Source organism: Vespa velutina, chromosome 1 (genome assembly GCF_912470025.1).
Source record: "Vespa velutina chromosome 1, iVesVel2.1, whole genome shotgun sequence".
Classification (NCBI taxonomy): Eukaryota; Metazoa; Arthropoda; class Insecta; order Hymenoptera; family Vespidae; genus Vespa; species Vespa velutina.
In genome coordinates, this window is record NC_062188.1 from 10758461 (window position 1) to 10786209 (window position 27749).

General features: G+C 27.0%; 6 protein-coding genes across 8 annotated transcripts in view; 5 read left to right on the forward strand and 1 right to left on the reverse strand.

The window, feature by feature from the left end:
- The window catches only part of LOC124957582, a 3351-nt gene extending 495 nt beyond the window's left edge, over positions 1–2856 (forward strand). Inside the window, exons 1-2 of the mRNA XM_047514609.1 lie at positions 1–696; positions 815–2856. The exon at positions 1–696 is cut by the window's left edge and continues 495 nt beyond it. Coding sequence (XP_047370565.1) covers positions 555–696; positions 815–1341 — 669 coding nt within the window. The 5' untranslated portion in view covers positions 1–554 and the 3' untranslated portion in view covers positions 1342–2856. The remainder of the gene's footprint in view (positions 697–814) is intronic.
- LOC124946350 (amine oxidase [flavin-containing] A-like) lies at positions 1372–2820 on the forward strand. Its single transcript, XM_047491232.1, has 5 exons — positions 1372–1488; positions 1601–1740; positions 1872–2360; positions 2443–2583; positions 2697–2820. Exons 1-5 carry the CDS (start codon positions 1372–1374, stop codon positions 2818–2820), a joined length of 1011 nt encoding a protein of 336 aa, XP_047347188.1.
- Positions 2847–4362, reverse strand: LOC124957597 (40S ribosomal protein S7). Its single transcript, XM_047514617.1, is given in 6 exon segments — positions 2847–2954; positions 3077–3161; positions 3163–3225; positions 3395–3576; positions 3702–3872; positions 4211–4362. Coding segments are annotated over 5 exon segments (579 nt in total). The 5' UTR covers positions 4211–4362; the 3' UTR covers positions 2847–2876.
- A 240-nt stretch (positions 4363–4602) lies between these two features.
- On the forward strand, positions 4603–6753 carry LOC124957570 (PSME3-interacting protein). Its single transcript, XM_047514606.1, is given in 6 exon segments — positions 4603–5013; positions 5331–5429; positions 5497–5682; positions 5685–5715; positions 5909–5976; positions 6052–6753. Coding segments are annotated over 6 exon segments (816 nt in total). The 5' UTR covers positions 4603–4916; the 3' UTR covers positions 6387–6753.
- A 503-nt stretch (positions 6754–7256) lies between these two features.
- Positions 7257–20361, forward strand: LOC124957547 (serine/threonine-protein phosphatase 4 catalytic subunit). 3 transcript variants are annotated; one of them, XM_047514575.1, is made up of 6 exons: positions 8079–8322; positions 17473–17646; positions 17766–17918; positions 18043–18294; positions 18487–18725; positions 18857–20361. In XM_047514575.1, exons 2-6 carry the CDS (start codon positions 17497–17499, stop codon positions 18984–18986), a joined length of 924 nt encoding a protein of 307 aa, XP_047370531.1. In that variant the 5' UTR covers positions 8079–8322; positions 17473–17496; the 3' UTR covers positions 18987–20361. The 3 variants fall into 3 exon arrangements, with proteins under 3 accessions (XP_047370539.1, XP_047370531.1, XP_047370522.1); XM_047514566.1 differs by lacking the exon at positions 8079–8322 and adding an exon at positions 16604–16746; XM_047514583.1 differs by lacking the exons at positions 17473–17646; positions 17766–17918; positions 18043–18294; positions 18487–18725; positions 18857–20361 and adding an exon at positions 8753–11452 and having other exon boundaries at positions 7257–8322.
- On the forward strand, positions 13262–15679 carry LOC124957564 (protein maternal effect lethal 26-like). Its single transcript, XM_047514595.1, has 2 exons — positions 13262–14191; positions 14621–15679. The coding sequence occupies exon 2, from the start codon at positions 14674–14676 to the stop codon at positions 15586–15588; it is 915 nt and encodes a 304-aa protein (XP_047370551.1). The 5' UTR covers positions 13262–14191; positions 14621–14673; the 3' UTR covers positions 15589–15679.
- Positions 20362–27749: the final 7388 nt, after the last annotated feature.

The following is a 27749-nucleotide window of genomic DNA, read 5'->3' on the forward strand; positions in this document are numbered from 1 at the left end:
TTGTGGTGGTGGAAGCGACCGGTAAAACAGTTATAAAAACAGCGGTAACTACGTTAGAATCAATTATTTAAGATGCAGAGCTCCGTAAAGAGAGAGTAGAGCAGTCGTAAAGGGGGTGGAAAAAGGTAATGCCGTTCGTGGAAACATGGTGGTGTCTCAAGGATGTTCCTCCACGCGGATAAAGAGAGAGAAAGAGAGAGAGAGAGAGAGAGAGAGAGAGAGAGAGAGAGAGAGAGAGAGAGAAAAAGAGAAAGGGATAAATGGACAGGAAGAGAGAAAGAGAGAGAGAGAGAGAAAGAGAGAAGCAAAAAGAGAGAGATAAGATGGCTATCGCGGGGATTATAAAGGCCGTAGTTAAAAGTTGCTTCGACTATCAAGGGACTGACCGCTCGAAGAAGTCTAGCGTTATTGTAAGATGCTTTCGTTTCATGTGAACTGCGAGAAGTTTGAAAAACATTTGATAAACCTTTGGAAACTCGCTGAAATTCGAGAGAAAGAGACGATCGATCATGAATCGCTTCCGATCGATTAATTAGATCTTACTCTTATTTAAAATGAACCTAAATCTTGATGACGAAGAAGACGTTAACGACTTTGACGTAGTGATCGTTGGTGCTGGTTTAACGGGACTTTGTATAGCGTACAATATACTTAGAAGAAAACCCTCTTTAAATATACTGGTCATCGAAGGAACCGGTAATAATTCATAATTTTTTCTTTATTTCCAATCGAAGCAGTATATATCCTTTCTTACAAGCGAGATTCCTTCGTCATAAAATCTTATGTATATCTTATATCTTTACGATTACTACAGATAAAGCCGGAGGACGCGTTTTATCACAGAATTATAGCGAGAGCTTTTATGCCAGTCTCTTGCAAGAACGTGTCACTCAACTTATCCATACATTGAACATAGATACTTGTTCCAGGCAGAACACGGATGGAAAAAGAGTGTTTTTTACAAAAGATGGTCCCGTAGAAAATTTTCCAAGTTTATTCGCAGCTGAAATTCGCTACTTTATTCAAGTAGTAATTATTTATTTGGATCATCGATTTACAGAAACAATATTCAAGATTTTTGATCAGACTCAATATCTGATAAACTTTACAATTTTCTTCCTTTGTGTTCAGATTCAAAAGAATTGTTTAAAACCATGTTTCAAAACCTATGTCAAGAATAAGATTACGTGTAAATTAGCCATAACCAGTGTTGATCAACTACTGAAGGAACTTGTGTTCTTCTCTTATGCCAGATCCATATGCAGTTCACTTATTTATAGTACATGCGGTAAAATCCAATTCTGGCATTTTAATTTTTCAACCAATCATTTTACCCACTAGATCTTTCTATCGTATATTCATCTATCAGGAATGAGAGATCTTCGTAAACTATCAGCGTTATGGATGTTTGTAATGTTAAATGGTGCAGGTGGATTGCTCGATCGACTAAAAGTAACGATAGGAGATGAGAACCGTTATTTCGTTCAAGTTATTATCAAATATTCTTACAATTAAAACAATTATAATTTATAATACCAATAATACCGCGATATTTTTTAAAAATTTCAACGAAAAAAGGAAAGATTACCCTGTTTGATAGGGTGGAATGGCGCGATTAACCGAAGAATTATTAAAACATATACTTGCTGAACATGGTGATATAATTTATGATGAAATAGTTACAAATATTCAATTCAACGATGACAGAGCTTATTGTTATACTACACAAAATTGTTTCAAGTACGTTTAAATAATGTTATCGTTAAGATATATATATATTTATGGAATTTATTAATATTAATCATCGTACGAACGGGCATATTAGATTAATATTTTCGTAAATATATAACTGCGTATGTATGGGTATGTAGATGTGACATCGTGGTAATAGCGGTACCACCCCCGGAAAATTCTCAAATTCGTATCGAACCATCTTTACCTGCACATGTATCTCAATCCCAAACATTATTCCTACATAGTGATAACATATTTTTCAATGCATTTTACAAAAAACCTTTTTGGAAAGATAAGTATAATGGCAATGTTTTAGCTACATTAGAATCCAATACTATCTTAAATATCGCTTATGATGCAACCTGTAATAACGTAAAAGGAGGAATGATGGCTGGATTTCTTAATGATACCAATATTATATCAACGACATCGAAATTAAAATTATTCGAAACGCTAAGCCAATGTTTTCAAACTAACGAAATGAAACGTTGTATCAATTACAAAGAACTTGAACGATCTCCGAACGAAGATATTGGAATTAAATTAGAAAGTGCTTGGCCTATGAGCGTTATGCAACCATCTCATGTATTTAATCATGTTAATCATGTAAATATATCCAACGATAGGTACGAATATTGATGTACAGATACTCATCTATCACTAATGTATATTTTTGAAGTATTTTAAAGATAACCCTTATTCTACAAGAATTCTCTTCGCTGCTAGCGAATATGCTACAAAATGGCCTGGAATGATAGATGGTGCAATCGAAATTGGTGAAGTAACAGCATGCGTGATACTTTTAAGACTTAGACCACAATCTTTAGAGACTGCTGATATGACAATTGTGTACGTTTTAAATTTTGTCAATTTATTACACAATTAATTATCTAATACTTTTACATAAATATTTTGTTTAAAAATATACTAGATCAAATCTCAATGTTTTATCTCTGGTACAGATCAGAAGGCGTTTCTATCCAGAAATTGTTCCAAACTGAAATTACCATGATGCAATATTTTTGTTTAGCCATAAACATAGCCATCTTTTTTTCATTTTTACATATGGCATATAAGAAGTATTAAAGATGGTATAAATTCACTAAGTTAAATAATTTCGATAACCTTTATTTTTTATGAAATCATACATAAGATTCAGGAAATTCAAATGTGACATCCCGACCCGTCAGTTTCTTATAGACAGAAGCAAAAGTATCAACCTAAAAAAGATAAGACAGAATCTATGAAATTGCTAATAGTGGTGCATGTATAACAATGATACATTACATATTTAATGTGATTTAATCACATGATTAATCACATGATTAACATGAAGACATACTTTATGCTCAATATTTGTCTGTTCATTCTTATCCAAATGCACTTTGATCAGTTGCTTGCCTTCTGCTTTAACACGGATGCGTTTACAACTATTCTACTGGATATACCAAATCTTCCAGAAGAGCATCATATACAGCAGTTAATGTACGGCTATAAAGTTAAACAATATCATATATTTGATATTAAATGCATATTTACACAACACCAAGCATACTCACATTACACAAAATTTTAAGCAATACATTTTCATAATACCAATATAAAACTGTTTCTAAATAATTGTATTTACACTAATATGATTAATAAATAATTATATCACCTTCTTGGCCTCTTTTGCTTATTCTTCGTGCGAGTTTTCCTAGTTGGTTTAGGTAAGATTTTTCTTTCACCCACAAACATAACGTGTTTACCCGAGAACTTTTTTTCTAATTCACGTACCAGCCTTGTATGAATCTTCTGGAATGCTTTCAACTTTGGCATTGGTACATAAATAATAATTGACTAAAATAAAATTAAAGACATTAATCAAAATTTCATAAAAATTAAATCAATCTTTTCTTAAGTATCACATATATGCATATAAAGGAAATTTATCCGTGCAGTAGTTGTATTAAGAAATATTTCACCTTCTTATTATTGGTCTCGATTTCTCTCGCTTTAGTAATATAAAGCTCTCTCAGTTGTGATTTTAGATCACTATTCATTTCCAACTCCAAAAGAGCTTGTGAAATACTAGCTTCAAACTGGTCGGGCTCAGCGCCACCGCTTTTTATAATTTTAGCGTTTGCCGTGAACATCTGAAAATAATTAGGTTATGTTACTATAGATACAAATTTTACATTACTAATTTAAAAGTAATTTACTAATGCAATAAAATATTTGAAACGCTAATAATAATCTTTTAAATCACTAGATAACACTTCAAAACGATGAACGATATATTATCAAACTAAAATATTTCGGATGTCACACGGTATGTAACATCCATTAGTATCAACTTGGTGAGCATGCCATCTGTGAAAAATATTCACTTCCATATCACTTTAAAGAATTTTTAATCAAATTCACAAAGTAATTTAATGTTCTTTTTTAAACTTTTCTGTTAAATCAGAAAGAAGCTCTAAAAAGCACATACCTTGGACGGCTTCACGACCGCATGAAAGAGAAGCGGAAGAAAGAGTGAAACATAGACATGCAACTACCGTAAAATTATAATTTGCTCATCTTTTAACATATACTCAGGATTGGTGGATTTATTGAGCGCGAAACATCAGCCAATGGTATATAAATATATTTTTACGAACTTTTATAAAAAATCTTATAATAAATATATTTCTTTTCTATTTATTAAGACAAATTTATATAGAAAATGTTACAAAACTATAGAAGTATCATTCTATAATATGTTTATACGATGATCGTTCAAGAAACATAGATCACAGATGTAACAGTTACTAGGTGGCAGTATGAACGCGTTCTGAAATTATTTTTAAATACTAATCTTAAATATTATATACTTGGGCTGTTCATTGTATTACATTGAATTGTGCTTAGTACCACTACCGACAAGGAAAAATTTAGTTACGAAATATTATAAAGTATTAAAAAGTGTGTAGGATGTAAATTTTCGCTATATAATGAATTGTATATTAATATGTTAAACGATTATTTTTGGATACGTACTCTATATATAATCACGTATATTAAAAGCTTATAAAGCAAGAAATTTTTATGGTTGGCTTATATGATTGGTGTTTATACACCACGAACCGAATGTGAATCAAAACTTCTTCGTTATATAAATATATATGCTTATCTTTGTTCCATTAAAACAGTAAAAAATGAGTTCTGGGTTCATATCAGAAGCTGAAATAGCAGAGCAAAGGAGAATAAGGCAAGAAGAATGGGACCGTGTACGAACAGCTGACCAACCTTTAGGTTATTACCGTACAAGTTATTCAACTGTTCTTTATTTATCAAGTGTCATACCCATCAAATTTAAGTAGTCTATTAAATCTATGTAATGAAACAAAACTGTAAGAGAAAATTAAAATTTTAAAATTGACATAAAATATTTGAATTATTAGTAAATATATTCTCTTTCTCTTCAAATATATTCACAAAATATTTATAATATAATTTGTGTATAACAGCAAAATAATTAATATTTTATCATATTTCTCAAATAATAGAATATATAAGACACATGGCCATGAAAGTCTGAAAAATATGATAATATAAGATTTACTTTTTAGAACCTCCTGAAGAATCATATGATCCTAGGTCTTTGTACGAAAGGTTGCAAGAACAAAAAAACAAAAGAGATGCAGAATATGAAGAAGCGCATAAACTTAGTAAGCAGAAATTATTTTTTATCAAATCAAATTTATTTGAAATGGCATTGTTATTATTGTTTTTCAGAAAATATGATAAAAGGATTGGATGATGATGAAGTGGAATTTTTAGATTTGGTTGATAGAACTAAATTAGAGGAAGAACGTAAAAAAAATCTTGAAGAAGAAAAAGAAATGCGTGACTTCAAAGCTGCTGTTGCTTCATTACAAGAAAAGTCATTAGATGAAAGATTAAAACAAGAATTAAAAAACCCCAGATTATCAACAAGAATATTTGTAGTAGCAGGTAAAATATTAAATCAGAATACATTTATGCTATATTTCAATTGATCTTTATAATTGTATTAAGTATTGCAAATTCTATTGTCATAATTAATTATTCCTTTAATTTTATTGTTCATTAAAAAAAAATGAATTAAAAATAAACTAATTAAATAGTTGCTTTAAAATTTTATTAAAAGATCTACTTTATCTTTTAGTGGTCGTAATTCACAGTTAAAACTATTGGCAGGTGTAGTTGTGAAAAAATCAGAAAAACCAAAGTTAAGTAAGTTAAAATGAAAAGTTATGAAGTATAATACAAATATTTAGTTAAAAATTTGCTCATGAATTAATAATTTAGGTGAAAACAAGGGTGTCAAAAGAAAATTGTCTTCACCAGAACCAGATAAATCTTTAACAAAGGAAGATGATTCTCATTTACAATATCCACAGATACTAAATGCAGAATCAAAATATGTGCTTGTGGAAAACAAAAATTCATGCTTATCTAACACAATGATAAATCATACAGGAGGAATGAAATGTATTGGTATTTTACCAGGACTTGGTTCTTATGATGATTCGAGCGATAGTGACTGTAGTTCGGATACTGATCAAGATCCAGAGTTAAATCAATCTAAATATGATCTTTTAGGACGTAAAATAGAAGCTGCGAAAGATAAGGAGAAAAGCTGAATGGAAAATATAAGTAAATTTTTTTTTTTTTTTTTTTTTTTTTTCTTTTTTTTTTTTTTTCAAATAATAAAATGAGTGGCATTTTATTGTAACTAGTTGTGAAATCAGAAAATATAATCATAACTTAAATTTTTAATTTTGAAAATATTAAAGTTCCAATATATGATGCGTGGATATATAAAAATTGAATTATTCTCATAAAAAAATTGTGTGATTTTTATTTTTATTTTAGCTATATATTATATGTTAACACAATAAGATTAATTAAAGAATGAACAATGTAATTATATAGGGGTATAAATGTATGAAGCAAAGACGACCAAAAAATTTACATTCCTATACAATCGATAAATGGTTCTAATCTACATTTCTTCTAATTGGTATTAATAATACTTCACTTCAAATTGTTGATGAAATATCGACAATGAATAACTTATGTATATATACATATATATACATATATATATATATATATATATATATATATATATGTATATGTATATATATATATGTATATGTATATATATGTATATATGAGCCGTTTTTTTTAAACGGTACATATACGATCCTTATGCCGAGATATTTAATGTTTTCTATGTTAAAATATTTAAAATATTGTTAAATGTGCTAATAAGCTAGTTTTATGCTTTTAATATTCCAATATGCTTTATTTTATTATGTGTGACCGTTTTTATAAATATTCTCAAAATACAACTGTTTTTGTTAATTGCTAATGAAGACACACTATTCTCAAAAAAAAAGTGCATATCAAATTTAAATTTATATTATAATTAAGAAATACTTTTTTGAAATTTTATTCTAAAATAAATAATGACAATTATAGAATAAAGATGTACTGAATATAAAAATTTATTCATTTGATAAATATTTTTGAGAATACTATTATAATAAGTTTAATGAAAAAACAACTTTGAAGAAATGAGAAGGATAATATTTAATAACATTGTAAAAGATAATATTAATAACTTTTATTCATCTTTTAGTCTTCATTTGGATTCGTACAAAGTGTCCTAAAATTTTCATGGTGAATAGAAAGTATATAAGGTAACAAACTCAACATATTATATCTACTGCTATGAATTGGTATATAACAGTAATAATATTATTTTGCTGAAATTTTTTGACATTTTACATGTCACTATAATATGTTCTTGAGCTGTAACATTCTAAATGTTTTTATAAAATACATCGTATTTTTTAATTACGCCTAAATCGAAGTCACAAGCTCTTATATATTCCGCAAACATAATGAATGGATTTACATTGGTATAAATTTATATCAGATTGAAAAAGAAATTCATGCAATTCCATTTTTGAATTCATGAAAATATTGTACTATATTGACTTTGTTATAAAAATAAAAAAAAAAATTTATCTCGCCATCTGTTACTAAAATTAACTTTAACTCATTCTTTCAGTTGGACTTACACGATTTAAAGAAAAACGACTCATACATATATTTTAATTGTATTGTACATAAATTAATATGTAAATTTTTTTCTTACTATTTTATAAGCCTTTTTTAATATATATAAAATATTAATTTGCTTATATCCTTATAATAAATATTTAGTTTATACAGATTACTAAATAACATACAATATGATCTATCACTACAACTTAATCTTTTTCGAAATTTTCTTATGTTATTTAATTACTTTTGTAATAATAAATTCATAGTATTCATTTCTATTTAATATTTTAATATCCTAAAGTTACATTTACAAATAAAAATACTTTGTAGCGAATCAAATTCGCCATAGTTATAACCTTAATTGAAAATCGATCATGTAAAAATTATTTAATGAAAAACAGCCAACAAATCATAATTCTGTACAAATGAAGACGTTTTGTAATTTGCTTCATTTTATTGTTCTCTTCGTATATGTAAAATCCTGCTCAACAAACGTATCTCGTATGTATAGATTTTTACATATATGTATATGTATATATGAACAAGTAATCCCCATGTAAAACTAAGTTCCTATAAAATATATTATGCAAATTCATGTTGTTATGCAAAAATAATGAATTAGAACAAAATATAGGCTTAGATTTCAAAAATTAAGAAAATTATACTACTTTCCTTTTATAATTATCATAATTTGTATTGTTCCACTGTGCAATATTTAGCCAAATAAAATAACTCTTAAATTTCGGTTTTTTGATTTAATGAACAAAAACTAGCTATAACACGCCTATTAGCAGAATATTCATACATAAAAAAACACTTTACAAAGGTAAAACGAGATCATATAGGAATACCATATTATAAAGGGGTTACTTGTATAGTCATACTCTCCATAGACATAATAATTTCATTCTTTATACGATGCATGTTTTAGGGCTATTTTATCAAAAGATTATTTTATCTTATTGAGATATTAATTTTAAAAAATGGAAGGAAATACATTCTATATAGAGACTACATTTATAAAATATGAAAATCCACAATTTTTGTGGCCTGTTCAACAATTCCATTCTAACACAATTTTAATGTCACCCGTGTTTCTATTACCGTCTTGTACATATACAGTTACGATGGAGCATACTAGTCGTAGTCTAACTCTAGAATTTGATTTCGACGAGGAACAATATGGTGGATATTTAAGTGTTGTATATTCTATGTTAGATTGTTGTCAAAAGACACAAATTATTAATGGGACCAATAAATCAATCATATATCAAAACGTGTCTTCATTTTACAGCAAATTTGATCTGTCACTTAAAGTCACTCATATACTTCCTGTAACTAAACAATTGCCCAATTTCAAGATAAAACATATACGAGAAATAATGAAACATATAAGTTCATTACATTTTAATTCAGAATTAAGCGATTTAACAATTTGTGTTGAAGATTCAGTATATCCAGTGCACAAATGTATACTTGGAGCACATAGTCCTGTATTTGAAAATATATTCACATCTGGAATGAAGGAACAAAAAGAAGGCAGAGTTTATATAACAGATTTAACAAAAGGAACATGTACCTCTATGATGTCTTATATATATACTAATAGACTTGAAGATTTAGATAATATTGCAAGCGAACTTATTATTATAGCTGACATGTATAATATACTAGATTTAGTAAAGTTATGTAAAGATGCTTTGATCAAGCAAATGAATGAAGAGAATGTATTCGACACTCTTGTTATTGCAGATAAATTACATATGCATGATCTAGAATTACTTTGTCTTCAATATATATCACAATACAAGACCATTATTCATTCAAGTAAGGAATATGAAGATATAAAGAAATATCCAAATATAGTAGCAAAAATTTTAGATTACTTCATGGGCTAATAATACTTTATTGTTTTACAAAAATCTTAGTGTATAAAATAGATATGAACAAAGTTAAATAAATTTTTTTTTATTATTTCATATTCTGGAATTTTTATTTTTCCATACAATCAATAAGTTGTTCTTACTTACATTTCTTCTAATTGGTATTAAAAAATACTTTACTACAAATTGTTAAAAAAATATAGATAATAACTTATATATACATAATGTAAAAAATTACACAACAAAAGTTCAGGAATTGATTCCTCATATATAGAGAAGAAAAATAGACTTTATCAATATGCTTAAATCCAAAAATGCTTAATTTCTGAGTTAAACTAACAACTAACAATATATATAATAGTTTAGTACGACTCGTGAATGTGATAATAATAATTAGACTTGGCTGACTATAACTAACGATAAGATTTGAAAGACTTCGAATCGCTTCGAATCTATATCGTAATCTTGAACCCTATCTCAAGGAAGTAAAACTCTTGAATATTTTGATCATCAATTCATACTTTCCGAAGTTTTGAAAGTTTCGATAGATTTTGTCCGAGCTATTGACAACAAATATTTAAAAAATTTCGAAAATTTGAATTAACAAAAATACATTTATTTATGTTATTAGTTTTTATAGTTTCCAATATATATTACGAATGTTGATATGTAGAAAATAAGATAAAAATATAATTATATTAAAATTAATATAGCATTATGTATAATATAATACATAAAGTATAAAGTATAGTAATTATATATTCAAAGATGAATAAATACTAGAACCATTTTAGCAATATGCGACTGTTTTATTTTTCACTTTAAGATTTGTTTCATTTTAAGAAAAAACTCCAAACTTTTCAAATAGTCCTTATAGTGATAGTTTTATTAATTATATTCAAACTATTAAAATAAGTGGATTAAAGAATTTTATATAAAACCTTGTTATTAAGGAAATAATAAAAATTAGTAATGATGTAAGATTTGATATATTGTGCGCAGAAAGAGTCCATTATCGCTAGTGCAATATATTCGAGAAAGTGACAGAATATTCGAGATTTATTAAGATCCTCATGAGTTGTAAGATTAGAATTATGTTCGAAGTTACTATACAAATTCAAAGTGGTTTAAAGTATTTCAAATATCATTAAATCCATTGTTGGTTAAACAATGAAACTGATAATAGATTCGTGACTTATCAAAACTTCAAAATCTATATTAACTAATTAAACTTCGAATCGATTCGAAGAATTTGAAATTCATTTGTTTAAATTTAATGCGATTCGATCATTAACTATAACAGACTAAATGAACAAAGAAGATTCTCGTAAACTTCTATTGGTTCGCGTATTGGAAATTCAAATTCCCAAGATGTAAATGAGTTTTCTCATTCGAAACCTGTAATAGTACTTACGCCATCTAGGCGTTGTCATAACCGCCCGCCCTTTAGAAGTTGTCACAGCTTACATCATCCAATCAATTAATTTGTCATTCTAATAAACGGTTACACGGTCTATAATAAAAATAGATCTCATAAAATACTTCAAATTCCTTTGACTCGTTATGGATATTAAATTCAGAAGAAATATCAACTGAACTAAAGTTTATTTGTAATTGCTGTTTAACATATTTTGCATTGTGTTATTCATAAGTTAGGTGAACGTTGATAAAAGAATGTTGGCTAGCATTAAACAAATTTTACATGTGTATAATGTAAGTGCAATAAAAAGACTAAAGAATTATGGAAACATTTGAGGAATCACTTAAAAAAAGAAAAAGATAATTAAAAGATCTTTTAATTTTACGGATCTTTTAAAAAAAGAATATACTTATTTATAGATCTTTTAAAAGAAGAAAACATTCTCTTAACTGTTTGAATGTCTGTGCCCAAAAGTACCAGCGCTCTAAGCTGCGAAGTCGACAATCACAAGCCCGATTTCTGTCGATGTGTGACTACGGTTACCGTTCAGTCTTAAGTAAATTAAAATAAAATTGGAGTAATATTACACTTTGTAGGTGTACACGTTTCTATCCTTATAAACAACTATTATTATAATAATATAATGAACTAAATAATATAGAATAAGTTATAAAGAACAATAATGAAATATACGTTTATATTAATAAGACTTATCACATATAAACAGAAAACAGTGCATTCGCGTTCCTTGGCATTTTTGGGTACAGGATCAAACAAACGCTATCGCGCCGTTTAGCAATTTTCGATTGAGAAACAACAAAAACCCGTGAAACAGTTAAGGCTGTTGTGTTTGAAACAGTTTGGCCGGCTGTTAATAGCATATTTTGTTCAAAGCGTATGTGACTTCAACGACAGATATGGACAAAATATGAACTACGAATACAAATAGGGAACGCTGACCCCACTATGCGACTATCGTATCGTATCGTATATAACCTTGTTTAATTATTCCCTTTACGCGTACATAAAAATGGTTTCATTGGGTTAAAATAATTAGTGTTACTAGACGCATACTTTTCAATCTCTCATATGTATATCTTTATTTGATAGAGCGTGCGTTTCGCAGTGATCTGTGCTAGCTACGTCTATACGCATTTGTTTTACGATAAATGCATAAAAAATAAATATAATTTAGTAAGGTGTTACTATTCAATCTCTTATATTTATTTCCTACACTGATGACTGACGTGAATTTCGTGATAATCTGTGATAGATAGGACACAGCAGCAGTATAATTTTGTTCAATGACAAATGTATAAAGTATATACATTTGTCGACTTCAAAATAATTAATAAACATATATATTATGTATTATTTTTAATAATATCAAAATACGAGTTTATTTCCACATTATCTACGAAATTTTTCCCCCAGCGCTATTTTATGATTTCCTCTGTACTTCACTTCATATTATTACTATTACTACTACTTATTACTATAATAATAATATTTAATGTAATAATATAGTACTAAAAAGAGTAATAATAATAAGAAACAGAAGAATATATTTATATTGTATAAATCATGATACATATGATTTATATAATATACGATAATTTATAATAACAAAAGAAGGAAATGTGTATCATTTTACGTGGTGGTTTGATGCGCGATCCTCAATAAACTGTTCTTGATAATTTCGACACGTAACCGCTTATCGATAAATATGTTAATACAAACGCGACATATGAAAAAAGTAAGAAACGTTTCTTTTGTTTTCGTCCACTATCGTTTCTCTTTGTCTTACTACCTTATGATCATTATGCATTTGTTTCCACACTATTTCTTACTCATGATCAGTTTAAGTTAATTGTCTTTACTATTACAATATGATTATTATTTACTATTACAATATGAGTATTAAATAATATCTAGATTTATATAAATAATATTTAAATATATTATTATTATTATTATTATTATTATCAGTAGTAGTAGTAATAGTAATAGTAGTACAGAATGGACTAGGTCCTATAGGAGAAACCATGTAAAAAGACGCTGATCTACTTCATAGATAGTGTAAAAATGAAGTCATTTAATTTATATTAAAATAATATAATATATAAGTATTCACTAATTATTTTGAAGAAAATATTCAACAAATTCTTATTTTTGTTGCAGATTTATATACTTATTTTTATATGTTCAATTATATTTATTATTTTCTATGCATTTATCGTAAAACAAATGCGTATAGACGTAGCTAGCATAGATCACTGCGAAACGCACGCTCTATCAAAAAAAGATATACATATGAAAAATTGAAAAATATGCGTCTAGTAACACTAATTATATTAACCCAATGAAACCATCTTTATGTACGCGTAAAGGGAATAACTAAACAATAATACGATAGTCGCATAGTGGGGTCAGCGTTCCCTATTTGTATTCGTAGTTCATATTTTGTCCATACCTATCGTTGAAGTCACATATGCTTTGAACAAAAGGTAGAGAACACCCTTAATATAGATTTCTTGATATTTTCTTCGAGCACATATATTGTTGAATTTTAGTTTTTAATTAGCTACTAAATGTTGCTGTTTATAAAAAAAATATAGTTTATGTATATACGTATACAAAAATATAGAGGAAAAATATTATTCATTTTAAACAAAAATAAAATTTTGTCTTTCAACAAGATTTTTTATGTAAAATTTGTACTATGGATCAGAAGAGAGAATTTTTCAACGGGTTCTTTTTATTTGTTCAGCTGCACTACGTATTTTATAGTGGTGCTTCCATTGATTACTTCATCGTCGTGTAATTCGTTAGTCTGTTCGGTGTACTTCTACTGATGTCATGTTCATTGGTTTCCTCTTTGTTCGTGGTGTATCTTTTCATGGCGTTTTAATGCCCCAAACATAACTTTGATTGAAAATCGATCATGCCAAAAATTATTTGATGAAAAACGGCCAACAAATTATAATCATGAACGAATAAAGACACTGTATTATACTTCATTTTATTATTTTCTACATGTATGCATGCTGAATAAAAGAGTTATTCCGTACGTATAAATGCTACGATGTATATATGTATGTACAAGTAAACCTCGTATAAGACGATCGGTTAATTTTTTAAAAATATCGTATTATGTAAATTCGTGTCATACAAGAGAAAATTAGACTTAGAATAAAAAAGAGGTTTTAAAGATTAACAAAATTATACTATTTTCCTGTTATAACTATCAAGATTTGTATTATTCTATTGTCCGATACTTAGTCAAATAAACCAATTTTCAAATTTTGATTTTATTGATTTTACAAACAAAAAGTAGCTGTCACATGCATATTAGCAGAACAATCATACGTATAAAACACTTTACATAGTTAGAGCAGGACCACGTAGAATATCATATTATAAAGGGGTTGCTTGTGTAGCCATACTTTGTATAAATATACTGATTTTATTATTTTTTATGCGATGCTTGTTTTAGGGCTATTTAATCAACAGATTATTTTATTTTATTGAGATATTATTTGAGAAAAAATGGAAAAAAATACTCATTATATAGAGACTACATTTATGAAATATGAACATCCAAAATATTTGTGGTCTGTCGAAGAATTCTTTGATGATACAATAAAAATATCACCCATGTTTCTATTGCCATCTTGTTCATATGCAGTCACAATGATGTATCAAAATGATGATCTTATTCTGCAATTTGATTTTAAGAAGAACCATTATGGTGGATATTTATTTGTTATATGTAATATATTACATTTAGAACAAGCAAGACAGATTATAGATAAGACCCATAAAATAATCAAATATGAAGATCTGATGTTAGATGAAGAAGAATTTGATGTGTCACTTGAAGTCACTCATATATTTCCTGTGACTAAACAATTGCCCAATTTCAAGTTAAAACAATTACCAACAATAATGAGACATATAACTTCATTGCAAAGTAATTCAGAATTAAGTGACCTATCAATTTATGTTGAAGATTCAGTGTTTCCTGTGCATAAATGTATACTTGCAGCACATAGTCCTATATTTAGAAACATGTTCACAATTGGAATGAAAGAACAAAAAGATAAGAAAATTTATATAACTAATATAGCAAAAGAAACATGTAACTCTATGTTGTCTTATATATATACTAACAAATTTAATGATTTAGATAATATTGCAAATAATCTTATTTTTATAGCTGACATGTATAACATACAAGATTTGGTAGAATTATGTAAAGAAACTTTAATCAAGAGCATGAATGTAGAAAATGTGTTTGACACTCTTATTATTGCAGATAACTTACATATAAAAGATCTAGAATTACACTGTCTTCAATATATATCAAAAAACAGGAAAAATATTAATTCAAAGAAGAAATATGAAGACATAAAGAAATATTCAAATATAGTAATCAAACTTGTGGATTTCATGATGAACTGAAAATACTTTATTATTTTATCAAAAACTTAGTGTATTAAATTAATAGAAATAACTAATAAATTCTTAATAAATTCTTTTTTACTGTTTCATATATACTGTCGAATATCAATTATTTTATGAATCTCTAATAAAGAAAATATCGACATTTTATAATTATACTTTTTCGTACATTTTGTATTTCGTACATATTTCAGATGATATTTAATTAATGGCGTCTATAATTTTCACTTAGTTTTTTAAATTTCAGTTTTATTAATATTAGTTATACTGTTTCTGCCTACACAGCATACTTCGGACATTAATATTTTATTAATTATTAATTTGAGGCCTATACTTGCTTAATAGGTTTTTAAAGGTAATTGAATTAAATATATAATTTAATAAGAAACTGCAATATATCCTATAAGAAAGACTAATAATCATTCAATTTCCGGTTTAACCGGAAATTAAGTGTTTTATTTTATATGCTTAAAATATTTTACATATGAAATTATTACATGTTTCTTAATATTTTTTTTTCTATTCTAAAAGAGGAGGTGTTCAACTGGCCCTTAATTTATAATCAACAATTTTATATTTATATACGTGGATTCATTTTTGTGTCATTTGAGCTAACGGGAAGATATTTATGGTAATAAGAGAAATTATTTTCTCGTATTCGTTATTGTAAAACTTAGACATAAATCTTATAGATCTCTAATTCAGAGTTCCAAGTAATACGAATTTATTCTCTTTGATGTATGTATGTGTGTATATATATTATTTTTTATATATCATTTAATATTTAAAATAATAAATAGTTTTATGTTTTCAATTAAATATAATAAATTATATTGACATTATTCCAAATGGATAATATGATTACTAACACTAATTTTAACTGACAGTCATTGTATTCTTTTGCATTAAATAGTGAATAATAAAAATTTTTTTAAAAAGGTAAAAATCCATTTTAGTTCCTATTTCCTGTAGATGGCACAATTGTCTGATCTTCTGTACTTACAAATGCAACACAATTGGTATCTTACTTGAATCGAGTAGTCATTGGCATAAGAATATAGCCTAAAAGAGTTTTTTTCTAACGACTGGACTGTAAATTTATTTACTTGATGTATTAGCAGCTTTATATAGACATATTTCACACGGAATTTGTTATAGGTATGCATTTGAATCGATATATATATATATCTTGATATATATGATATATATATATACACACAAAACTACATACATGCATATATATATATATATATATATATATATATATATATATATATATATATATATATATATATATTCTATATAAAATAAAATATTTCTACATTATGTGTAATTAACATATTTTTTTGCATAATATTTGTGTATTTATTATATCTTACATTTTACTTTGTAAAATATTATTAAAGTAATACAGATTAGTGAGAGATTCTTCTTTATAAAGTTATGTTTTCAGTCTTACCCCTTTAAAATATTCTAAAAAGTGTAATTTATTTTGTATAATTGATATATAATTGATATAATGTACACGAATTATTCTTGCAAATAGTAGCTTATAATCATAATAAAAAAATTTTAATATGTTAAGAATGCAATGCTATATTTGCTCATATATTATAACTGTTTTTACTACATTAAAATCCTGTATATGTAAATTACATTTATTATATTAAAAATAAATTGAAATTTATATTTTTATAATTTAAAGAACAATAATGCGATGAATTAGTAATATTTATTGCAGATAATGCACACCAAAATATTTCTGATGTATTAGTGGATAATAGATTATTTATTTTTAGAATAAAATATATACTGTTATATTTTATCTTATCTGTATATAATCTTTGTTATTTTGATATAAAAAAGAAATACGTTTATTTGTAGCCATTTTCATCTGGTGTCATTACAATGGCCGATTCCAGTGATTTGGATCGGCAAATTGAACAACTTAAGAAATGTGAAATCATAAAGGAAGCTGAAGTAAAAGCTTTATGTGCAAAGGCTCGTGAAATTCTTATAGAAGAAAGTAATGTACAACGAGTTGATTCTCCAGTTACAGTAAGTTTTAATTGACTAGAAATTAAACATATCTAATAATTTGTCATAAAGTATTATATATAAGATACTTAAATATATGTGTGATTAAGATTATTATTAATTGTAATTTATGTTTATAGGTATGTGGAGATATTCATGGTCAATTTTATGATTTGAAAGAACTATTTAAAGTAGGTGGTGATGTTCCAGAAACTAATTATCTTTTCATGGGAGATTTTGTTGATAGAGGATTCTATAGCGTCGAAACATTCCTTCTTCTCCTTGCATTAAAAGTAATATATTTATAAATTTAGGAGTACATATTATTTATCTTGACATTTCCAAAGTATTTTCCAAATACATTGGAAAAGTCGAGAATAAAGGAATTATTTTATGAAATTTTGATTGATTTTATAGGTACGTTATCCTGATAGGATTACATTAATAAGAGGGAATCACGAATCAAGGCAAATTACTCAAGTCTATGGATTTTATGATGAATGTTTACGTAAATATGGTAGTATTACGGTATGGCGATACTGTACTGAAATTTTTGATTATTTATCGCTATCAGCAATTATAGATGGGAAAATATTTTGTGTTCATGGTGGTTTGTCTCCTAGTATTCAAACTCTTGATCAGATTCGTACTATAGATAGAAAACAAGAAGTGAGTAATAGTAATGAAATATTTAATTCTTTTCTTATTATAAGATTTATTTGTTTTTATATAGTTTGGTTATATTAATATTTAATATTTATATACATATATATAAACTAATAAAAACTATATTTATTTAAAAAGTGAATCAAACTTGCTATATATATGTTATGGAGAGAATAATATGAAATTTTTGTACAGGTTCCTCACGATGGTCCAATGTGCGATCTATTATGGTCTGACCCAGAAGATACTCAAGGTTGGGGAGTTTCACCCCGTGGAGCAGGATACTTATTTGGTAGTGATGTTGTAGCTCAGTTTAACTCTGCTAATGATATTGATATGATATGTAGAGCACATCAGTTGGTAATGGAAGGTTATAAATGGCATTTCAATGAAACTGTTCTTACAGTTTGGTCTGCTCCAAATTATTGTTATAGGTATAAATTTTGATCAATAATTTTTTTAATGTAAATTATATTATTATTAAAATGTATATGGTTTTATTGTAATATACTTAGAAAATCGGATTATTTTTGTATATATTATATATTTTTTTATTTATTTTTAGGTGTGGTAATGTGGCGGCTATATTGGAATTAAATGAACACTTACAAAGGGATTTTACGATCTTTGAAGCAGCACCACAAGAAAGTCGAGGAATACCTAGCAAGAAACCACAAGCAGATTACTTTTTGTGAATTGAATATTATAAAATTTAAACCTGCATGTTATCATTCTGAAATAGCTGACATAGGATCTTTAAGTTTTTCATAGGTAATATGTGTGTGTTCATGTTATGGCACCACAGATATTTACAATTTATACGAAATCATCAAATTTATTTTTAGTATATTTTTATGGCTATATATAAAAAATCGACAATTATATTTATTATTGAACACTGGACAAAATTATTTGCCAAAAAGATTACATAGAAATGACAACATATGTTTAATATGAAAGAATACTAATACTCACGATAAAATAATCGTGCTTTACTTCGTTATTTTGCATCTATAAAGTCTTCAATATCTTTTTTGTAAAATATTAGAACAAAAGTACATCGAAGTTCCCACTACATTTTTTCAAAAAAAGAAAAAAAAAAAAAAAAAAAAAAAAAAAAAAAAAATAAAAAAATAAAAAATAAAAAAAAAATAAAAAAAAAAGAAGAGACATTAAAAAAGCCATACAAAACTTAATTCTATATCCATATAAAGATCATATTTCTTAATTAGTTTTTCTGTACCTTTCCAATCAATGCATTCTTTTCTGTATATCATCTGTTGATACGTAATTTTTTCTGGATGTACATGTTAAAGGAAGTAAAATACAAGTTAAACGCTTAAATTCATTAAATACTTTTATTGAAATAAAGCTTAATAGAAAGAAAGTCTTAATAGAACTGACCGTAAATCTAACGAAACAACAATTTATTGCATGAAGCAATTAAATGATTCATTTTATATTTACGTTATTTCTGTAAATTGTAAATCTTTCATCAGTCTTTTAATAACAGAAATCAAACGTTATTTGTCATACGTGTTTTTGTAATAAATATGCATAAATATCAAATTCCGTATAATCATGAGTTATATCGTTGACTAATTTTATTTTTTACCAAGACTGTTAATATAAACGGTACGATATGATAAAAAAAAGAAAGAAATCGAAAAATGTTAAAAAATGTATGAAATTTACGTATATCAGAATTAAATGTTTTATTTAATGAAACCGTTCATAGACGGATACATTAAACCCGTTTTATTTTATGCATGTAAAAATTAGAAATTCATCCACTTTGTCCTATATATAATTTCTTGTTTTAATTTACAAGTTTCATTTTCTACCTCCTTTTAATACTGGTACATTGTACGTTACTATATTAAATGTTTCTTTAGTTACTTTTGATTTAGTGAATTTAATAAAAGTCGATAATTGGATATTTATATTATTCGACGTGATTCGAGTGTAATAGTCATGTTACTTGAACATGCATATGAAAAAAAAAAATTAAATTATATACATCTGTATACACTTGTTAAAGTACACATAAAGAATAATAATTGACTTGAATGTAATCATGTATCTTTATAATTACTTCCTTCGCCGATTTATTTCATCCAACAACTTACGACTATTTTTAATCTTCATTATTTTATTTAAGCCGAATATATTAGATAAATATTACATGTAGGATATTTCACACTATTATTTATTTATAAAAAAATTTATTGGAAAGATTTTAAAAACGATAGAAATAAATTCACTTACATTATTTTAATATGTAAGATTATATGATATCGTAAAATAATAAGAATATATATATTTTCTAATATACGAATTTCAATTGTAAGAATTTCATTTGATACTTCTCGTAAGTCGTGGTAAAATTGTGTTTAAGAAATATTTGCAAAATAGGACTTATTTATATATATATTGTATTTTAATTATTTATTTGGATAGGTTGGACTAATAAACTTTTTATTTGGATGCTAATGTATATTGCATTTATAATATTTTTCGAATCCTATATATTGAAATATAATTATTATTAAATTTTCATGATTGAGAAATCGTTCAATTACCTACCTATTTGCGGTAAGGAATCCATGTTGAATTTATATGAACATGTAAATTATTTGACATGGAATCAGTATAGTTTTCTTGATTACAATAAAATTACAATAAAAACATTTCTAATAATAATCAGCTCTATTAAAAATACCTATCGATTGCCAAAAGTGCAACTTTCATGGTGCAATATTTGCAAATTGGAGCATCACCACGTTTAAGAGATATTCATTAAATTCATTAAATTAAAACCTTGTCAAGTCCTTGGTATCCTTCTAGGAGAAAAGAAGGGAATTACGTATATAATATCTTTTCTGGAATTTCCGGATCTTATGTTTGTGATATCAATATTGTTTTCGTGACATTTGTGAAAAAATTGTATGTTTTACATAGAGACGATGCTGTAAATGATTTAACATGCAGAAAGTGATTCCTAATATTAATCTTTTGCGGTCGTGTGTCTACTCTCATCCACTAAAGCTTTCTTATCGTTCCAGTCGGATATCCACTCTCAGTCATCACAGCAAAGAACCATATTGATCTTATATTATACTAAGTCAATAAGCTTCGGAGATACACAGTTTTAATCATCGGTGATTAACGGTGCTCTGATAACACTAACTTTGATATAAAAAGTGATAACGGTTGTTTTGAAAATATTAATAGTAGTGATTCTGATAATGACATAGATCGAGTGAAGCGATGAGTAATGTAATTAGAAATTTCCAGCGATAGTGAAATAGAAGAAAATGATGAAAGCGAAAATAGTGATATAAATAAATTTATTGTTTGGAGAGATATTACGTACAGCTTCAATCAAAAACTAATTTTTCGACAAGATTTAAGATTGTTGGAACTAATATACTTGTTCATTGTACGGAACCTATTGATTTTTGCAGACATTTTTTCACAGATATACTGTTTAAACAATTGTACTAGAAACAAATAAATATGCCAAAAATAAAATAAAACAACAGAGTTTATTTGAACGATCAACTTGAAATAACTGGATCGATGTGACGAAAGAAGAGATTATTGCTTTTTTAGGCGTAATTCCGAACATTGATACTACACCGATTCCTAATATGAAAGATATCATATGAAGAAAAACTATAAAATGTAATTTTTACGTAAAATTAAAACATGTTATTATGTTACATTTATCTAAAGTTTAAAAAATTAATAAATTTTGTTTTTCCTTCGTAATCTTGCATATTATGTATTACTATTCGTTCAATGAAAATTAACTCCGATCAGCATAACACCTAAGTATTATATAAACTAAATACGATCGCAAAGGGTTAAGAGAGGGAAAACTTGATATCAAAAATGCATTTTACAGAACACGCTAGGGTTAACTGATCTCAAAAAATGTTAATTAAAAAGACAGCTGGAATCTCACTTTTAAACGAAAGATAATATAAAACTTGGAATGAGTGGAACAATAGGAAATCTTCTTTGTTCATAGGTAAAAGACGTTATCAGAATTCTGAATATAGTGATTGAAATAAAACTGAATGAAAATGTGTAAACGTATACATTTAAATTACATACAGTGAACTGCAATGTATGAGGCATTTTAAGAAGCACTTTAGATAGTGTAAACCTAATCAAATAAAGATGAACTAATATATTCCTTCGTCAAGCATAACGGACGGTTAATGTTTGAAAATGGATTATTAATATTAGTTAAAAGATCACGAATTTTTGCAGAATATTCCAATATATTTCTGTATACATCTCTGTAGGTATCATTTAATAAATTTACTCGTTTAAATTTACTAAAGATTAAAGAGTTCTTCTAGCTAATAAAAAATAAGAAAAAGAAACACCGTATCTCCATTACTTTGTTTAAACTTTCTATATGTATTATGTAGGAAAATAATGTACGTGGAATAATCACGCTTAGCGCTTTTTTTCTGATATTAGATTTCAATATATGAAAAATGCTTGTAAATAATTGATTTTGTTTGCTTATGACACAGATATCTAATAATCGATTTTCTCTGACTAATATTTAAATAATACATAATGTACACGAAATACAATAAATAAATATTTAAATAATAATCTTTTTATTTAAACATTATGTAGTTAGTAAAGCGCGTTAAATATAAAATAATTTTAATTTAATAAATTAAACAGTTAAATTTTGAACTTGGAGTTGATTATATATATTTAATATTAACAAAAATGGACGCTCAAATGAATATCAGTTATCAAGTTAGTTCTTTTTCGCATTCCAACGAGTAAATATCCAAATTCTCTCTTTCCATACGGATAATCTTAAATAATTTATAATTTCATTTATTTTTCATTCATTTAAACAAGTGTAGTTTGTATCTAGAGTATAAGTAACTTGTATTTAAAGAATAGTGAAGTAGAGTCACAGAATCGCTAAGTAGAGTCATTGTTGATCGCGACAAGAAACTCATCTTTAGCTTTTTATTTTCGTCAGCACTCTTCATCATTTTGGAACAGGATGCACATCGTTCAAGGATCAACAAAAACTTAAACTAAGAAAATTTTTGTATTAAACGTTTTCTGAATAATTTCAACAATTTTATATAGTGAAAATGATATTAATAATTTTTTTCGTTTTTATTTTTTTGTTTTAGAACATGTCGTAATAGTGATTAAGGCAATAAAGGAGCGAGTGTAGCATTGGTAGAAATAAAAAGACTAGAAACTCAAAGAAAAGACAGAGTTGTTCGTCAGAAATGTTGGACGCAAAAAAAAACTCATCATTAATTTTATTTTTTTGTCAAAATTCTTCATCTTCTTGATACTCAACGTATAAGGATTAACAAATACTTAAAGTAAATATATTTTTATATCAAACATTACTTAAAAATATTTTCATCAATTTCTTATAATAATTTTGTTTTTATTTTTCTATTTCAGAATATCATTGTAATCGTGCGCGAAGCAATGATGAAATTGAGTATTTGTGAAAATAAAAATCAAAAAATCGCTATATAGAAGCAGTGTTTGCGTTTTCGATTTAAACAAGTGTATTTGCATCGACTGTATGCAATGCAATCGTTAGAATCAGTAGTTGTTTGCAAAATTTTTTTTTAACAGTTGCGTAGACTGTATTTATAATACAGGATAAGTAAAGTTTCGCGAATTAAATTCAGTGACCGTCCGTTAATAAACAACTACTGGATATTAGAATCAGTAGATTACCTACGAATTGACCAATCTTAATTTCGACCTAAATCACAGACGAACGTTTTGGAGCCATTGCAGAATTTGTTAAGTAATAAGTGTATTTTTAAGCCACACCGATCACTCAATCATATTGAAGACAAAAGATCCAAATCGGCACACGTGATTGGTTGTAATTAATTACTAGAAGAGTATTAAGTGATCACAAGTAATTTTTCTCCGGAGATTTACTTGTGAATGGTTCCTTATTCTTTGATTTATTTATTAGATCAGGATATGATCTTGTTTTATACGCTTTTATAATTATTTGTATTCTGACATGAAATTACATCAATATTTACCAGTTCTAATAAAGAATTAGCAAGAAGACATTCATGATTATCTTTCGATTATAAGCAAAATTGGATGATTATCTTGTAATAATCAAAGTAATTGCTTATAAGGAAGAATGTCTAAGAGTTTTCCATTATATTTTTTAATAAAAATTAATTAAATATTTAATCAATTTTGTTGAAAAAAAAGTTTGAATAGAGTCATTTTGAAAGAAAAAGGCGAGTACAGTTATTGTTTTAGAAAAAGAAAAGTTGATTAGAGTCATTGCTTTTGAAAGCGAAAAGTCGAGTGGAGTCATTGCTAAAAAACAAAAAAACTAATAAAATCACAGCCCATATCTCATAAATATACAGAATATAATTAGTTATAATATATATTAATAGTAAGGTATTCTTTTAAATAATTTACAAATTTTAGTAAATATTTACTTATGAACGTATTTTACTTAATTTGGATAGTAATTCGGATAATAGGGACAGTTCTCAGAATTTTTTGGAATGAGTAAACAAACACTTCTTTCTAGTTATTGAAACGGATAGCCACTTAATTCTACTAGTTGAAACGATTATTCTATTATAATTATATTAGTTTCTCTCGGGTGAAATTCTTAAGCGTAGATCCTCGAGTAGGTTGTTTTCTTTCAATAGGGAAAAATATTTATTGTGTTAAATTCTCTGATGGGACCTTCGGGTATGAGCCCTTGGAAGGAGTTCTTTGGAAGAAGTCGGACAGAGAAGTTGGACAGGTCTCCTTCTTTCAGTAGGGAAAAATTGATCTCGATTTGAATACTGACTTTGTTCAAGTAGACCGATCTTCAAAATGTTCATGCATCATTATCATTTCCATCGTTTTCATGTTCGCACGGGTTCTATCGCATCTTCCAGATTTCTTTTTTTTTCTTCCTCTTCTTTTTTGCGCGGGGTCATCATGGGATGGATTCATCGTCAATGAGGCGAATTGTTGGTGAAAGTTTGATATATCGACAAAGGGCCGATGTATCATCGAGCAGCTCATTCCATCATCGAGGGATTAGGTTTGTCTGCATTATTCGCTAATGTAAATAAATACTATATAATATATTACAAATATTCACTAATTATTATTTTTAACAAAATCATCGAGCTAGTTACCGTAACTTCGTATAAAAATCGTGAAATGCGTTTCTTTGCGTTGGATTCCGTCTGTGTTGCGTCTCGTTCAATCAATTATTCACAATAATTACGTGATTCTTTCTAAATAACAGTATGTAATTTAGAAAGAAATACATTGAATCACAAGAAAAAACAAACATATATGGATTAATAAATTACAAACCATGGAAAGAAAGTTATATCAGTTTGCATAAGCATGAAGATATCAACCATTAGTTTTTATCGGCGTATATAATTAATAATTTGTTTCATCAAAAGAATGTATGGTATTTCGAACATCAATGAAAAGACATAAACACACACAAATATATAACGAGATGATACTGTTAGTCCAATCTATAACATTATAAAATGTCTTGATTGTTTTAGCTTTTTTATATAACATTTACTATTTAATACTTACGTAGGAATATAATCGTAGATATAGGAGATATAACCCGTTATAATCGTCGATGAGAAATAAACTTAGCAAACAGACTGCCATATTGAAGTACCTGCAATTGAGTTTTGTCATTGAACTGTTTCAAAAAAATTTATATAAAAATTAGAAAAACGAAGATAACGTATTTACATCGAAAATACGAGTAAGTAGCAGTAATGTACTAATTGCAAAGAATTGCATATTGTTTACCATGTACCAGTTCCAGATCATACACCGTAAAAATAAATATTGATAAGTAATCGTTCATACACTGAATATTGTGTATCAATCAATTATTAATAAACAAATGTTCATAGCATGGTCTTTATACGAAAGAAATTTTGAATATAAAATATATTCCTCCACTAATACTTTGGACATATTTCATGTGATCGATATCTCATGTAAAATAACGAGTTCTTATTAAACCGCATGGAATTTATTGTAACTAATTTTAATGCCATCATATAAGCCGATATTAAATTACATTAGAAGAATTAACAAATAAGTTTCTAAAAATAATTAAATTTTTTATTATACTTGAAAATTATCCTATCTGACAAATCTTTTTAAAATACCCAGGAAGAAGATTTTAGTTTTAGCTATGTGATTGAACGAATTCATCCTTGCTTTTTTCTTTCGTTAAATTCACTTTATCGACGAGGAAACCACTTAGAAATAACAATATGTCAACTGCCAAATTCTTGTTGGTTAATATCTAGATAACACAATCTTCCATTTTCCTCCAGGATAAAGATTTATTGTCTATAATCAAAGTATCCAAATTTTAACAAGTTTATTATTATATTATGACATTTCATCATCGTCATTACATTACCAGTGTAGTCGTACGTGAAGAACATCATGTGGAACATAATGATCTATAGCATTGATACAAATTTTATTCCATATATGACTAATACAGTATCTGCACTAATTTTCGTATTAAATATAAATTAAATATTTCACATTAAATATAATTTTCGTTTTTGAATAAACGGGAAAAGCTTGGAATATTCGTTCAATAATTTTGAAGCAGATCTTCTGGATTCTCATGAGTTTGTTGATCATCTAAATAATATTTTAATATTGAATTCAATTATCCATTCATTAATAAATTACATTTCTAAATCATCTTACCGATGGTAACATTTACCTTCACAATTGCTAGGATTATTAGCCTGTTTTTTTTAATATTTTTGATATATTAATAGTACCAATCACATTGGTAACAGTACCAATCTAGGAAAGAGGAAGAAAAATCGAATTGTTAAACGAGACTTAAGAGGTCTGACTATCCAAGAAGTTTGAAAAAATTGATTCTTTTTTTGCATTTTTATTAACTTCGAAATTTTGCGAACAATTTAAGTCATATCCGGTATTAAAATTCGAAAAATTGACGGAGTTATAGATGTTTCTAGATAGAACGGTCGGATAGCTGCGAGCAGTGAGTCGCACGGTTGGACCCGTACTCGGCACGCATATCTGTTCTATTGTATCCTTTTGTATATGTACGGAATTCTAAACTTTATCATCGGTTTTTCTGTAATCAGTAATGTTGTGAATTGTAAGGCATGCAACAGTGACGTTCATAGAATCGTGAGAATTTGTGGATTCGGTTTTACATTATTGCTTTCGTGTGACTCCTGCGAAGCAACCAGTGTCAATTCTAGTCCTCTCATAAAAAATAAAAAGTATGACATAAACAGACGAATTATTTTAGCATTCCGATTGTTAGGAATTGGTTTATGAGAAGTATAAAAATTTTATGGAATCATGGATTTACCGAAAGCGATATACCAGTCGTTTTACGA